General features: G+C 49.5%; 1 protein-coding gene across 1 annotated transcript in view; it reads left to right on the top strand.

Moving 5' to 3' along the window:
- Positions 1-1,263: 1,263 nt before the first annotated feature.
- LOC144169881 (uncharacterized) overlaps positions 1,264-16,617 on the top strand; it is a 109,711-nt gene continuing 94,357 nt past the window's right edge. The window contains exon 1 of the mRNA XM_077699289.1: positions 1,264-4,919. Coding sequence (XP_077555415.1) covers positions 2,961-4,919 — 1,959 coding nt within the window. The 5' untranslated portion in view covers positions 1,264-2,960. The remainder of the gene's footprint in view (positions 4,920-16,617) is intronic.

Genomic DNA, 16,617 nt, shown 5'->3' with positions numbered 1-16,617 from the left:
TGCTGTGAGGAATTTGTGGCATACATATTTAAAAGGTCATGGGTGAAGCTCGGATGAGTACAGTTTGGATGGGGCTGCAAAAGCGATCGCTCCTCACGTCCCTCTTGCGAAGCTCTCACAACAAACCGGCCCTTCTTTATACGTATTCTGACTGCACTAGAAATCAATATTAGCGTGTGCCGCGTACTAGGACGAGGGACAGTGGGAAAAGACAAACCATGCGATGCTGCACGAACGAGCAGCTGGTTTATTGAAAGCTTGATCGCCATTTATGGGCACGCGATGGTGAGCGTGCTTTCATCTTAGAAGTGATTAAACATATCTTCGTGAGCATCCATTTCAAAACGAATGCATGCTCACCATCGCATGCTTATAAATGACGATCAAACTTTCAATAAACCAGTTGCTAGTTCGCGCATCATCGCATGGTTTGTCTTTTTCCTCTGTCCCTGTCCCTCGTCCAAGTATGCAGCGGACGCTTATATAGAATTCTAGACTATACAAACCAGCCCCTAAACAAGCCTTTGTTGACGGTACTAGTTATGTCTGAAGGCACTCCTCGTACTAAGCTAGGTACTAACTTCCCTTGAAGACATTAGATATAGCTTTGATGAGCCGATTTTGCACACGGATACTCAAACGACCGGATCCGCTTCTGGCACAAAGTTCTGCAGCAACTAAAGGCTAACCGATGTATGCCACATTGTTGCCATCGGGCTACAGCTTACACGAAATTTGTCAAACACTGACTAAGCTGGCTCGTGCCTCGCATTCCGGTGCACCGTTATCTGAGAGTTCTGGTGCCACACACGCCCATTCCGATGAGCTAGGGGCGCAACGTCAGGCGGGCTAACCTTCAAGGCGCCAACATTGCCGCTCACGGCTTTTGCCCTCGCTTTCGGGGTTCGTGTCCCTGTCGCGTGCCTTCCGGGCGGACCATCCGGCGTTACCGCGGCGCCTCTCGAACAATCCGGCCGGCGCTATAACGCCGCAAACGCTGCCGCCAAGCGCAACGCGCCGCCGCCCCCTTTCTCCCGCAGACTCGTCTGACACCTGGCCGCGGCGCCTTCGTTCGCGCGAGCGGCCGACAAAACGGCTTTCTGACGCCTCGGCGCCAGTGAGTGAACCGAGCAAGGAGAAAGGAAGAAAGCACCGCCGGGCCGAACACGCACGCACCGACAGACGCGGGCCTCCCCACAGCGCGCGTGCCCTGGCAATTTGATATACGGGCCCCGCCCCCACCGCCGCTCTCGTTCGGCTGCTGCCGGCGTCAAAGAGGAGTAGGCCGTTTCCCACTTCCGCGGCACCAGCGCGTCCGAGGCCGACGCCACCGACGCTCCGGCAGCAGCACGCGCACACCCTCGCGTGGCGTCGTCCACATGCGGCTGCGCCGGCGTCCAGCGACGACTAGGGCGCCTCTGGGCGCTGCACCCTCGTCCCGCGTCGTACTGCTCCCCTGGAAGGACGAATCTCGCGGCGATAACGGCGCCGGTGCGAAGCGAGCGGTGCGGCTGATTGGTGCCACCCGAGAGACAACACCACCCCGGGGAAGTCGGAGTCCTTCGCGGAGAAGCCGGGGCCTCGTCAGCTGGCGTTCCGCCGACCGAGCCCCAGGGGCAGGCTGCAGTTGGGCCAAACGAGGGGACCCTTATAAGGACTCGGCGACACTTATAGCAGCAGCGGCGGCAGCAGGAGCACGCGGCGCGGCCGCAGCCAGCGGTAGCTGCGCGGCTGCTGTACCGCCGCTTCGCCGCACGGCTGCCCGAGGCGCTGCTGCTGCTGCTGCTGGGAGTCCCTTCTTCGCCCGCGGTTCCTCGCCGTCGCCGCCGCCCCGGGAGGACAACCCCGCAGGCGCAGCCGGAGCTTTTTTTAGGCGGAGCGAGGAAGACGGTTTCGCCAGCATCATCCCGTCGTCGTCATCTGCTCGCTCGCAGCGCCGGTCGCCGCAACGAGCGAGCGTGCGAACCTCTTCCATCCAGCCGTGTGCGCATCTTGAGCCTCCCTCGCGGAGTGGCCGCTGCCCACTCCTCGCGGTGCCGTCGATGTGACTCGTGTGACTCCAGTGCCGAGGCTGAATTTCACTGAACCGGAGCAGCCCTCGCTCGGTGTCGCCTAGGGCTCGCCGAACATCCGTGCGGAGTTTCTTTTGAGACTCGTGAACCGTGTGAAGTGCGTGAGTGAGTCGGGAAAGTGTGCAACCGACGTGCCTCTCAGTGTCGACTGCGTCGCAGCGCCCCGTCAGAATTGCCCCTGGAATACACACCTTCGGGGTTTGTGGGCGTGTGCTCCTCCCCAAAGGCCACCTGTGACCGCGAAGACTAATTCGTAATTTTAGTTAATTTTTTTTACGCCAAGTCATCTTGCACCGACGCTTCATACTGTCAACGCGTCCCTGCTAAGTTTCTTTTTGTTTTGTTTTGTTTTGTGCGTGTCCGTCGGTGTGTCCACGTTTCTTTTTTTTTTCTTCATCGTTATTTTTGTGCAATCTTCGGCCTGCCTGTGGATTGGTGTACCTCGGACAACGGGCCTGGAATAACACCGTGTACAGCAGCGTCGCCTCAGCTGGCCTCCTCTATTCGTGTCCCTCGTTCCTTCCTTTCAAGAAGCGCGAGGAAGAGAGAAGCGCGGTGTCAAAGCGGCAGACGACCCTCGTCGTGCCGTGTTTCCTGCTTCTTTTAAAGTGGTGCGCTTTCGCGACTGACTCCTCTCTCCTCTGCTTGCCCGCTGTTTGTTTCTTCTGTGTCAAGTGCAGTTATTCCGGCTCGCGGCAAACTCCCATGAAGTCGCACCGCCCCGCGGCGTCAGCGCCTGCGAAAGTGAAAGCTGTTACGCACGACTCGACGCGGGGCTGTCCGCATGTCTCATGCCCTTCGCCGGCGTGCTCCGCGGCCACCACTGCGGGGCTCCGTGATGGTTTAAACTACAGCAAATAAACGCGGATCTTCACAAGTTGGAGGATTATGCTTAATTATGCGTGCTGCAAATACGTGGTGACGAGAGTGACCCTGTACCACAGTGCCCTGGTAGACCTGTCTCGAAGCCGCTCGGTGCACGCGGTGGAACACGAGCCCTGTTGCCCAGACCCGCAGTTCATATCGGCGCACGACTGCAAGGCGGTTCATCACGGTTTTTGCTCGCCGCTGCTCAAATTGCCGTCTTTCTCGGTGGGGAGGTCCGCCTCGTCCGCCACCACTATGGCGCCGCAGCCTCCCAGGCCTCAGTCGGCGGCGTCGGCTGCGTCCGACTTGAGCATCGACGGACTCGACCCCGTGGAGCTCCTGGCCGTCGACCTCGAGGGCAAGCTCGAAGCCTTGGTCAACTCGTTTGTTGCGCAAGATAAAGTGAGATCAGCCGCGAGGAAGTCTAAGACAGCCGCCATGACTTCGTCCTCAGGCACGAAGAGGCTGGCTTCCAGCCAATCTTCAAGCGGAGCGGGTTCTTCGAACATTGTGCAGTCGTACGCCAGTAAGCAAGAGACAAAAACGTCTCCCCTCACGGACGACGTCAGTAAGAAGAGGGTGAAAGGCAGTTGTTCGGAAATCAAGGTGGGTAGCGACAGAGCTGGCGGTGGGGAAGCAGCGACGAAGAAGGTCGGAACAGTCACGGGGCCTTCCGAAACGAAAATGACTGCTAAGAAAGATGCTACCGCTAGCGGAAAGCCATCAGTAACAAAAGCCCAGGAAACGCAGTCAGCGGCGAGAGATGCCCCAAGTATAAAAACGCCAAAATCAACCCCGACGTACAACTCGCACTCAGATGACGCAGCACTCAGCAAGAAAAGCGTCAAACCATCGCCTAAAACGCGGTCCGCCCTCACTGTCGATGGCCACGAACACAGTCCGTCTTCGGATGCATCGACGGAAAGCGACAAAGCCGAGAAATCACGCTCCCCGACGCCTCCTGGACAAAGACACGTGTTCAAAGTGTCTCCGCCCAGCAAGGTGTCTCTAGTCACGGGTACTCCTAAGCCCTCGGCGCCATCGCCGACGTTCAGTACTACTTACGTTCCTTCCGCGCCGACCGCCAAAGTCACCACCACGTCGCCTGTCGATAATGTCGCTCTCAAGGATTCGCCGTCGCCCAAAGCTCCCAACGCGAAAGACAACGAGAAAGAGCTGGCTCGTATCTCCAATTTCACGAGCAGCGCCAAAGAGCTTCCCACCAAAGCTTCTAGTCAGCCAGCTGCACTCTCAGACCGCGATGAGGCGACCAAGCAAAGCCTGAAGTCATCACAGCCATCCCCGTCGGCTTCGACGACGTCCAGGCCCGTGATCGCCGTGAAACCCGTGAGCAGCAACAGGTACTCGACGACGACGACGTCTTCGGCCGTGGACTACGCCAAGTCCCGCTTCCAGGGTCTCCCCGAGCCCAAGCAGTTCGAGGAACTACTCTTCAAGCAGAAGCCCTGCAAGAACGGTCACGTCGTGCATGATGCCAAGAGCCGGTGGGAGTCGTTGACCTCCCCCACTCCGTCCTCGGAACAGCTCTGGCCCAACATCGTCGTCGGCAGCGGAGGCAGGAGCAGCGCGCCGGTCGCGATCCCGGGAAGCGCGGGCCACGAACTGGGCGTCGCGGACCTGGATTCGCCGCTCTCCACATCGCCGCGGCGACTCAACTCTCCCGAGGCGCTGTTCCTGGAGGCGAGCTCGCCGCCCAGCATTCCGCACCCGCGGCTCACGTCGTCGCAGAAGCAGCACATACGCGAGCGCTCGCTGTCGCCCACCGAGCGCACGCACATGCACGTGCCCGTACGGCCGTTCCTCACCAAGGGCTCGGTGGCCGAACGCGTGCTGCTCTTCGAGCGCTGCCCCGAGCGCACCAGCGTGGACCGCGCGGCGCCGGCGTTCGTCAAGGGAAAGCAGACGGTCTTCAGCAGCTGGAAGCAGCATGCCGCCTCCGACACCCACTCGGGATCACAGGTAGGTGGTGGTGACGGTGCTCGCCACCACGTAGAACACGCATTTCGCGTTTTGTTTTCTACCAATAGCTAGAATTAGTGTACATAATTTGCTAGAGCAATAACGGTGGCTGTGATGTATGCACGATGTAGCGGAGTCGCCAACGGTTCGTTCTCAAAAAATCTTTTCTATGGTTCATTCTATAATGCATCCCTGAAGTTCAGAGTGCGCGGGCTTCACGCAGCACTAGTGAGGTTCCTAGAAGCTGCAAGTTCGTGCGACTTGACTATATTTCTGCAGCGTGGTCCTGCGCCATCTTTCAGACTCCACTTGCCTCTCATAAGGATAATTATTTAGCAGATAGACTGATAAGTCCACGCGTACCACAGTGAACTGGAAGCGCCGTAACCGTGCCTCTCTCTGCGGGCTAACATAGGACGCTAAAACCGGCGTTTGGGCAGGGCTGAAACACCGGTATACGCCGTGCGCTTTCTCGTGCACTACGTCCCGTCCGCCCGAGTATCATTCCCGCCTTCGCCATCATGGTCACTGTTGTTGTTAATGTTATTTTGTTAATGGCGATCATACTCATTTCCATTGTCATCGTCATCACAGTCATCATCATCATCATCATAACGATAATCATAATAAGCGTGCGTATGTTCGCTGCAGGACGAATTCCTCTCGCAATGATTTCCAATCCTCCAAATCTTGCATCAGCCGAGTTTCCTCTTCCCCTGAATTCTGTTCTCTTATTACCATCCCAAGCAAATTGTATATTTATTTTTGTGACTATAGCTTCGTTCAAACGTAGCTCAGTACTTTCTTACGCAGTGAGAAAGCCCTGCTGTCAGTCATATTCAGCTGAATAAGCGACACGTTCAGCTGTAACGTGGTTATTTACTCTGCAAGACGCGAGCAAAACAAAAAGGGAATACCAGCTTGCTCAGCTAGACACATTACTTCAACTCGTTGCTCCTCCCTCAATGGGCTGTTTGCCGTGTTCCACATTTCTTTCTTCCAAGTCCGGCGAGTCTGGAATCTGGTGGTGTTCCTTTCCAGCTCCCATCTTGTTTTCTTTTTTTCTTCGCATTGCGCCCCGTCTGACGCGCTGTGCTTAACCAATGAGTAGAGATAACGTAATCTTGACTGCATCTATGCATTTATAATTTATTTCCTCTACCATCGGTACGATCCCCCTCTTTAACCAAGGGTGCGTTTCAAGAAAGAGGACGCCCGTGTGTTCGAGATTTCGGCGCACGATAAAGATCCCCAGGTGGTCGAAATTAATCCGGAGCCCTCCACTACGGCGCGCCTCATCGCCTGCGTTGCGTCGGCGCGTTAAACACTAGAATCAATCAATCAATCAAGAAAGAGGACATTTTAACATGGAAATGCTTCAATATTCAAACATCTCGACAATAAAACGGAGGGGTTTAAAACAAACAAACAAACAAAAAAAACACGCTACTTACGATGCGCGCTAGTGAGTCCGGCCATAGGATATGCATTTCATCGCTCATCGAATGCGCGCTCTAATCGGTGCCGCTATCCCGATCAGCCCCGAATCGGTCGCGCCCCTCTTCGGGACCTTCGGCGCTCGTCGTCGGCTGCAGGAGCACCCACAATAGACCGCAATCGGCGCGCCTCGCAAATATCCCGGAATTCCTGAATTCACTCCAGCCGAGATGGCGCGTTCCGGCGGGCACGCCACGCCTGCATATTATTTATTTTCGTTGCCCCCATTTCACGCACGATAAGCGCGCGCGGCGGCGATGAAAGAGCCGGTTTTCCGCCCCGTGCACCTCGGCCGCAGCGCGTATGCTGAATGCCGTCATTGTATTCTGGAGTCGGTGTACACCCTCTCCGCCGCGCGTAGATTCGCTGGGTGAAAACAAGGCTGGTTTGTCCTGGGCAAAAAGGCGGGGTGTTGAGTTGTTTGAGACGCAACTGGCTCGCAAGTGAATGTCGAGCGTCATTTGAGCTACGCGCCAAATTTGATTACCGAATTGGATGTCGAACGGATTTCTCCGTTTTCCCTGAAAATCCGCAAGACGTAACGTGTATGACACAAGTCGATTCACAAAGCGCGCATGTAAAGTTATGTGGAAGGCACAACAAGGGCGAACAAAATCGGGTTCTTCAAGAAGCTGCAATAGCGTGACTATATGATGTTAACGCGAGGAGCATCAGTAGTGGTGTCTAGCAGCCATCGGAGAACTATCACGCCTATGTGCGCGCATGAAGACTGAGTCGGATCAAAAATTTAAAGCCTGAGTTTCCACTGTGGATATGCTTCATCACAAATCACGTAGAACGAGCCGGGTGGATGGTGAATTAAATCACGGTGGTGCCTTCATTCAACGCCGGTACGGAGCGCCGGCCGAAGCACGGACGCTCGCTAGTATGCGCGCCAGATATTTCCCACGAAAGCAGCAGTGCTTTTCGAAGTTTTGAGTTAACGCGCATGCATGGCATAGAGCTGACAAGTACGAGCAACGTGGGCAATGTATGTCAGTTGGGGTACAATGACAACATATTCTGCAGAACGGACCTCTGGTCGCATGGATGTAGCTGTGTTAGTGTAAAAATTCGTTTGTATGTAATCGGCTTTGTTACTGTCACTTGTAAACGTCTGGTTTTTTAAGGCGAGCAACATAAAAAAAAGGTGAACTACAAGCACAGTTGAAAAAAATTCTCTTGAGTTTTTGTGGCAAGTTACCCGGTTTATGACAAAACCGAGGTAATATAAAATATACGTGTTGTAGCTGAAAAGTCTTATCAAGTTGCCGTAAAGGTTGTCATGCAATCAGGTGAACGGGCGTTCCCAAGAAAAAAACGTCTTCGACGTGTGTTATCACAGTGCTCGCGCACTTAGCCGGGGTTCGACACTCGGAATCCGTTCGAATGCGGTAGAATGCAGAGGAAACAAAGCGCGGACAAAATTTATGACGGTGATCTGTCATAACCTGATCGCGCGCGTGCGATTGCCACACACACATGGACAGAACTTCCTCGATGAAATCCGCCCGCAGGCAGTGCTGCCTTGTTGATCGCTTCAAGAACGAACCTATGGCTCCGGGGTTTAAGAAAAGGGAGAGCGAGGCGCCGTCTTCATTAGGAAAAGGCAAAACGCGAGGTCATCGGCCTTCAGGCCTACGCCAGCCGTTCGCAAATAGACCGCGGTGCTGACAGGCCGTAATTGGTCCCGCATCCGGAATCGCCATTAACCTAATTCGTGTACGGTTACCTGTCCCGTATCCATTAAAAGCTGCCAACAGGCGCACATACGCGCGCGCACGCGCTGGGATTCCTACCAACGACAACGGGTTAGCCGCAGCCCGTCTTTACGGCCTGCAGCTCAAGCTTGCGTTACGCCCGTAACCAACGCCGATTTTAGCCCACTTTGGGTGATGATTCGGATGACCTCTTGCCGTGGGCTGTCGATGAAAGTTACACAGCATCAGCCGGTTGAGAGGAAGAGGCTGCAGCCCTGTATCATTAAGTACTCGTACGTCGTAGCCCTCCTCCCTCCCAGGAAAAAGTGAAACATATCTCCTTGAGCCCAATTCGCAGCAAGTATTTGTGTTCGAAGTAGGGAGGGGGAAAGGAGGTTGCTGCTGCAACAGCGTTGTGCCAGGATCATACAACGCGCGGCTGCATAATCCGTCTCCGTTGTTTGGCTAAAGAAGCGTCTAAATTCGAGCAATTGCCACTACGAATGTTTTAAACTCGCGCGGGCACTCTGGTTAAAATATATAGCGAATCACAATAGGAAATGAGGTGGCAGTCAAGAAGACCTCGGAAAGCAAAGGGGAGGATGTAGTAGCTCAAGATAAAGAATTTGGAAAATAAGAAAGTAGAGAAAAAATGCCCGCCAGGTGGGATCCGAACCCACGACCGAACCCACGGCCGGTAGCGTAGTGGTTATCGCACCAGACCGGTATTCTGGAGGTGGTGGGTTCGGATCCACTTTCTTATTTTCCAAATTCTTTATCTTGAGCTACTAGATCCTTCCTTTTGCTTTCCGAGGTCTTCTTGACTGCCACTTCTTATTTCTGTCTTATATATATATATATATATATATATATATATATATATATATATATATATATATATATATATATATATATATATATATATATATATATATATATATATATATATATATATATATATATATATATTATATATATATATATATATATATATATATATATATATATATATATATATATATATATATATATATAATGATCGTTCCGTCTGACCCCCGACAATCGTTCCGCCCGCTAAATTGCGGCATATTATAAAACTTACGCCATTACAAACTGAAAGACTAGCTTGACGAGAGAAGCACGAGATGGAGCTTTTTTGGGGAGACGCTATTTAGTTCGTCGACAGCAGTACACCCCTCCTGAACGAGTAGCAGTAGAAGTAGAGTAGGGAGTTGGGCAGTCAGCAAAATTGCTCCCCGAAAACTAATCTAAGATGCAGAACAAATGCAGAATAAGCACAAGACGAGCGCTGGACGAATGGGACAGTGTGGGATCGGCCTGTCTTTCTTGCATGTGTTTTCTGATTTAGGGCTGTTTTTCCTTCCAAGACGAAATTGATTTGTTTGATTGTAGGGTTTAACGCGCCGACGCAACGCAGGCGATGAGGCGCGCCGTAGTGGAGGGCTCTGGATTAATTTTGACCACCTGGGGATCGATCTTTAATGTGCGCCGAAATCTCGTACACACGGGCGTTTTTGCTTTTTGCCTCCATCAGAAAAGAAGCCGTCGCGGCCGGGAATCGAACCCATGACCTCGTCCTCAGCAGTACACCAAGACGAAATACGTGCTTGAAAGGTCGAGGGATGCAGTTTCTTGAAAAAAGAATAAGTGCGCACCATACGCTAACAGTGTACCCTGCTATATCTATTAATATTTGTATCTGTTAAGAAACGCGAACTTGTCCGCTTTACCGTCCTGAAAAACTGACGATTATTCTGCAGGAACCACGTCACTCGTTTCCTTTGCATCGGTGACACGTTTGGTTGTGAAAGGTCCGACAAAGGAAAGGATGTGTATACAGAAATATCAATTTTTTGGTGCTTTGCTTATTCCATTTTGCTCATTTTGCGCGTGCAAATTTAAACAACATGAGGTGTCTTTTCGTGTAAACACACTTTTTAAAAACATTGCCGCGTTTGATGCTCCGACGCTTCACCTTTGCTCTGAAGCGCAGCTTATGTTGTAAAGCGGCAGTAATTTAACCCGCTTCTGGAAGTTCAACTTGCCTTGAAATCTCAACTCGTGGAGGTTCTCGTTTTCCGTCTACATCAAAAAAGCGGTCGCGGTGGACGGCGATCGGACCCCCACATCCTTGTGGTCAGCAGCAAATGGCTTAGCCACTAAGCGATGGCTGTGGATGAGACTTTTCAAGTATTTACACTTTCCAGGTGGGCGAACTTTTTAAACAAAGTATGAAATGAAAAACATTTGCACACTTCGGTTGTCTGCCTTCGCCGTTGCGGGGTGGAGCACTCTTGAAACCTAATTGTTCCTATAAAGTAGCATCGAGGGAAGGACAAAGTCATTGCATGTCGCTTGGGAGCTTCAGAGAATGATATTTTGTTTGGTTAGCCCTGCACACTGCTTGCGCTACCAGCAGCAACATACTATTGCTACGTGGGTGCGCATTCACTTAGAGAGCGTTGATAATATTTTGATTGGTCTGTAGGGAAAACTGCTGAGGGGTACGAAGTTGTCGGTACGTCAAAGAAAAAAACTTGAATAATGGCATTGACTGCGCAGTACCAACAACGGATGGTCGAACCGTCTATAATATATATATATATATATATATATATATATATATATATATATAGTTAGAGATTAGAAAGAGGAGTCACAACACGGGGCATGGCTGTTGGGTTTCTTGGGCTGTTATAAAAATGGCAAGCATCTAAATTAAAATCGTGGTGCTTGCTTGCTACCCGAGGTCATCGGACGTCAAATTTGGATGCAACAAATTGCGGAAACCGGATTGGCGGAGCCTGTGGGAACATTTTCTTGCTCTTACGTGATAAGTTTCAAGGCAACGCGTTGTTCATCGCCGAGACAAATGCAGAGAAAGGTACATAAAAGACAAACTAATTTTATTAAAATAAAACGCTTCATTTTCCATACGTCCCAGTTATTAAGTCAAGCTTGTATGCGCCCCTGTGCAAGAGGAAGGCATGCGAGCCGCAAGTGCTTTCGCTGCTTTCCCAGGGCCGCTCTCGGTATATACAGGGGTCGAATCTGTTGTCCTTTATCCCGCGTTTCTGCTGCGTTCCTAGGTGCATCGCAATCAGACATCCGGTTATACGCTTTCTCTGACCTATTTGAGACAGTGCCGCTGCAGGCATCCTTGCTCGGAAAGTGGGGGGAGGGGCGCTCTGCTTACCGGAGACATGACCTACATACAAACAGGGCTTGCCATACATACATCAGCGTAAGAGCAGTTTCTTCAAAACTTTCACTTAGAAGCTGTATGGGTCAAAAAAGTGGCAAATTCGAAAACTCGCAGCACGCAGTGAATGAAGCGGCGGTGCATAATAAATACCGTATTTAGGACAGATCCAACGCGGCCTGTTGGCTTGTTGGCTTAAGCTTGCACACCACCGTGAAGGCCCCCCACGCATTGCGCAAGCGAGGTAACCGCTTCCCAGTGGGAGCCGCCGCCGGTTTGTGTACCGCCCACACCGAACTCGTCTCCATCCCTCAACTCCCCCGCCTTCCGGAGTTACGTGCAAAGACGCCGCGGCTTACCAATGCCGATGAGGTGAGAAGAAAGCGTTGTGCTGCAAGGCCATAATTTCCCAAATAACTACGTCTAGTGAGTTGCTGAGTTTGAACACGATATTGGAGATCAAACTATAGTGCAGATCAGGTTTAGGGATTGAGAGAGAGATAGGGGGGGGGGGGGGGGGGCAGAATCACTACATCTTAGCAAATCGGTGTAGAGCCGATATAAAACAATCAATAAATTTCATAAAATACCTAGGGAAGAAGGATACGAAGAAAATCTGCATGTTGCAGCTTGACAGCGCTCCCGCGACCTTGACCACTATCATAAAATTTTTAACGGCCACAAAGCAGAGAGCTGGTTGACCTGGCAACACTGTATACCTCCTAAGACCAATGCACAATAATATTAGTCTGAGACAACATAACAATGAGAGAGAGAGAGAGAGAGAGAGAGAGAGAGAGAGAGAGAGAGAGAGAGAGAGAGAGAGAGAGAGAGAGAGAGAGAGAGAGAGAGAGAGAGAGAGAGAGAGAGAGCTTAGTGTTCCCAGTAGGTGGAATTCCAATCCTCCCCCCCCCCCCATGCGATCGCACTACTCCAAAGGAAGATAGCACGGCCTTGCGGGGGACTTCTCAGTGCAAGCAGTTTTACATAAAAAAACATTGTTCTTATCCGACGTTAAATTAGGCTGCACCATTTATTTCAGTTTCATCAAGTGGGCTGACCAGCTGCTTGTGTACGTCTGGAGTGAATTCATCGACAACTGAAAGTGGGGTATTGATAATCAAGGAGTCAAGTGGCCGCATAATTTGTGTATGATCACTTATTGCACGCACAAAGTGTGTGTGGGTGGTGGCGATATCACCCAGTACAGATTGAAATCTGAATAACAAGTGGTAGATTTATTCAAAGAATAAAAAATGCTGGATAGTGCGGCCCGCTTCTGTCGTTAGGCTATCGGTAGCCGCTGAAGCAGCGGGGGTCAAATCACTTGATCGGAGGCCGTAGTCGCATACAGGCACACGCAAACCATCTACGGCTTGTAGTCTGCCATGGGGCTGGATGACGCGGAGGCATTGCACCGGGATCGTCTTGTATGTTAAGCATATAGTTCAAAGAAACTAGAATTTTCGAGGTACTATCGGTGTTAAATGAAACGCGAACACGCAAATATAAACCAGAACGTGCAAACTTGAAAAATACTGTTCGTGGAGTTCATATAACGGCATGCTCTTGGGGTATTTGTAAATCCACATTTCCCAACTTTGTTTTTGTAACTAAGCCATGCTTTATTTTGGCTTGCATGGAAAGAAGTCGCGCTATTTGTGTGTTCAGGTTCATATTTTCGTGGTGTTCGCGTTTCATTTGACGCCGATAGTACGCAACCTGAGGGATCTACATTATATATACTAATCACGGAGCAAGAATATATAGGAGGCGAAACGGACCATTACGACAAGCGACCAGATAATGTCACAACGAAAACCAAGGCGGACTGCAAAGCTTCGTAGCTGCGACGGTGAAGGAGAGGGTAGCGGCACCTGATGGACAAAGTGATAGCGGCCGCACTTATTCCGTGGCTGAGCAGTGAAATGCCGATTGCGGTGGCCGCGCAGTTTCTCCACCCGCGGCAGATGACGCTAGCTTAACGTATGACGAGCGCTTGTGACATTATCTGGCCACGCTAGGAAGCCTAGTTTCGCCTCCTGCCTTATTCCTGCTCCGTGATACTAATGCAGACAAGTGCGTGTGTGTGTTGGGAGGGAGAAGGGGGGGGGCAGGGGTTGCTGACTGACTGACTGACTGACTGACTGACTGACTGACTGACTGACTGACTGACTGACTGAATGAATGAATGAATGAACGAACGAATGAACGAATGAATGAATGAATGAATGAATGAATGAATGAATGAATGAATGAATCATCACCCAATCTAAACCGCTGGGTTGAAATTTCCTTCCAGGATGGGGAGGCTCTCAACTCTTTCTTTTTCGATGTTTGAGCCCTAAGGGAAATTAACACTTAAGAAGGTTAAACATGTTTTACTGCGTTCGTTGCTATAGGGAAAATAGCGGCTGTTCGTGATTTCCATTGCGCTAAGTACGGTCTCCAGACCATCACGAGGCTCGCCTTTAAAGTGGGCTCCACAGGAAGTACACTGACGTTGGGGTGAAGCTAGCAAAACATAGTTACGAGCGATTGAAATTATTACTGCGTTGGCGGTTGTATTATAATTTAGGGTAACTATAATTATCTGTAATTTAAGGCAATTGTATAATTTGAGGCTCTATCTTTCCTTTGCTTGGGTGTTCGCCAAGGCTTTGTGGTGGGGCCCTAACTTTATTATCTGCAGCTATGACTAACCGACTAACATTCGCTCATCAGTACACCGCCGTTGTCTAATTTATCGGGAAATAACTAGTAGTACATTGGGCATTAACACTCTTCAGTCCAATATTAGTCAAGTTACCGAATGGGGCAAGTCGTAGAAGATGAATGTTAATACTAATAAATGTGAATGCATGCGCGTTTCTCCAACTAACTCTGCAGCACCCAACTACTTAACAACATCCGTATTCTTATAAATACCTTGGCGTGCACTTTACATCTAACCTGTCATGGAAACTTCACATCGATTATGTTGTTAATACCGCTAGCCGTATGTTGGGATGCCTCCGTCGCAATCTATTTATATGGCTCCTAGTTCCATTTTCCCTAGTTCCATTTTCCCTAGTTCCCTAGTTCCCTAGTTCTTCTTTGTAAATGTATAGTTCGTTCAAAATTAGAGTATACGGCTTCTGTGTGGGATCCAGGTCAAGAATCACTCATTTCGGAAATAGAAGCAGTCCAAAATAGTGCGTCGCGCTTCATTCTTTATAACGATCACCGCACATTCAGTGTTACAGCCATGAGATTAGGCCTTCTTTACCCCTGCTCTAGCACCGGAGGAAATTATTTCGGTTGTGTCTCTTTCACTGCATATATCACAAAAATTCTATTCTAAAGCAGCAGTTACTGTCTTCGTTTTCTTAAATTTCAGCACGAATTGATCACCAGTAACGTCCTATTCTGGCATAAAAAGCATTTCCGCGAGTCGTTTATCCCCAGTACTTGCGTTAGTTGGAACTGCCTTCCTCCGTCTGTTGCTGTCATAACAGATGAGACCGCTTTTCGATCTGCTGTAAGCAACCTATTGTTGTGAACGTTACTGTTTTTGTTGTTATTTACATCTTGTATTTGTGCTGCTGCTTTTCTTCTTCGGTAGCACAGCCATGTAACCCCCCCCCCCCCCCAATCTGTAACGCTCTTTGGGCCCTGAGGGTAACTGAATGAATGAATGAATGAATGGATGGATGAATGAATGAATGAATGAATACGGGCGAGGCAGATGTTGCGAGGGAAAGCCAGCGTTGTATAATCGCATTATGGTTCAGTAATTGTTTGATTATTATTTTTTTTTTTTGCTGATCACGCAATATTTCTTAGTTCTTAAAGTTATCGCGGAATTTTTGCGTCGAAGCGGAATTTCGTGCAAACATCTAGAAACAATTTCAAAATTCGTAAAAATTTCTCAGTTAAAAGTAACCACTGATTGAGAGAGTTTTCACAAATTTGCAATTTCTTCGTATTGCGTAGAGCAATCAGATATATTTTTTGTCTAGAATTACTGATACCAATTCCTAAAAACAAGTTTCAAGATTTTTGTACATTTCACTTTTACCGAGTTTAAACCCATAACACTTGGCGGAAAGGTGCGTCAAAACTATCCTGCCACTACATTCTAGGTGCGCAAGTTTGCCGTGTAGTTCGTGCATGCAGATATCAAAGTATACAAATATCTAAAAACAAATTTCAGAGTTTTTAGAAATATCGCCCTTAGTGGGGTAAAATTAATAAAATCTGACTTACACGCGTTTGTGCCTCCTACGCCGTTAAAATAATGTATTGATTTTTGATTATAGATGCCCGAAAGTAAATTCCAGAATATCTGTAAATATTACTCCTGACAACGTTAAAGAAATAGCATTTGACTGGAAGGTGTTTTTACCATTCCCAAATATCTCCAACGCCCGTGAAGCTATCGCTTCGAACTTAATACCCAATTTCATCAATTTTTTTAACTTTCAATACTTTATGAGCAAAATGATTGAACATGTTTCCATAAATAACCCATATATCTCGAATGCCGGTGAAGTTATCGGAAGTGGTTCTCGCGTCAGAAAATTGCGGTGTAAATGTGTGCGAATTTTTCTTTTAGATTTTATGAAATTTCATCCTTAAAAGGGTAAATGGGTTGATCGTTATCCTCGATAACTTGCATCGATCAAAACAGAAAACTAGCCGGATTGCTTTATGTTTATGCCTAAAAAGGCGCAGACGCGAAATGTCCGTGTCGTTTATGGGCCTTTTTAAAAATATCTTCGATGTCGCTTGGGCCCATAAACTTGTCGAATTTATTTTTCAATCTAGAGACTACTCATACAAATGTCTGAAAACAAATTTCAGTGTTTATATAAATTTTACCCCTTACGCGTTTAAGTGAATTGTGGAATCCATCGCGCCTGGTCTTGAAGGTTTTATACATTGAAGGGCTATTCCAGTCCCTTCTCGCTTGCGTTGGAGCCGTGGACCCCAGCAAGCCCGTACTGAACTTCTTTTTGTTTTTTCGCGGCCCTCAGGACGTTAAGTAAAAATCTGATTTGATTAATAATTGAGATATGGTCTTTGTCGTGTGAACAAACCGCCGTGTAGATCGCCAAATAAAATACAAAGGCTCTTGTGCCGGTGGGCAGCGGGCTCAATTACGGAAGTTTGGAGGCGTACAGCGTGTGCGTTCGCCGATGCCACACCACACAATGTCCCAGGGCACGGCGTCGAGTCAGACGGTCGTGGGCGCGGCATGCCTCTCATCGTCGTGCATACGTCGCCTCCACGTCCG

Source organism: Haemaphysalis longicornis, unplaced genomic scaffold (assembly GCF_048455015.1).
Source record: "Haemaphysalis longicornis isolate Haplotype H1 unplaced genomic scaffold, Haemaphysalis longicornis Haplotype H1 scaffold_2, whole genome shotgun sequence".
NCBI lineage: Eukaryota > Metazoa > Arthropoda > Arachnida > Ixodida > Ixodidae > Haemaphysalis > Haemaphysalis longicornis.
Note: the sequence above shows the minus strand (reverse complement) of the source record. Positions and strands in the feature narration are given on the sequence as shown.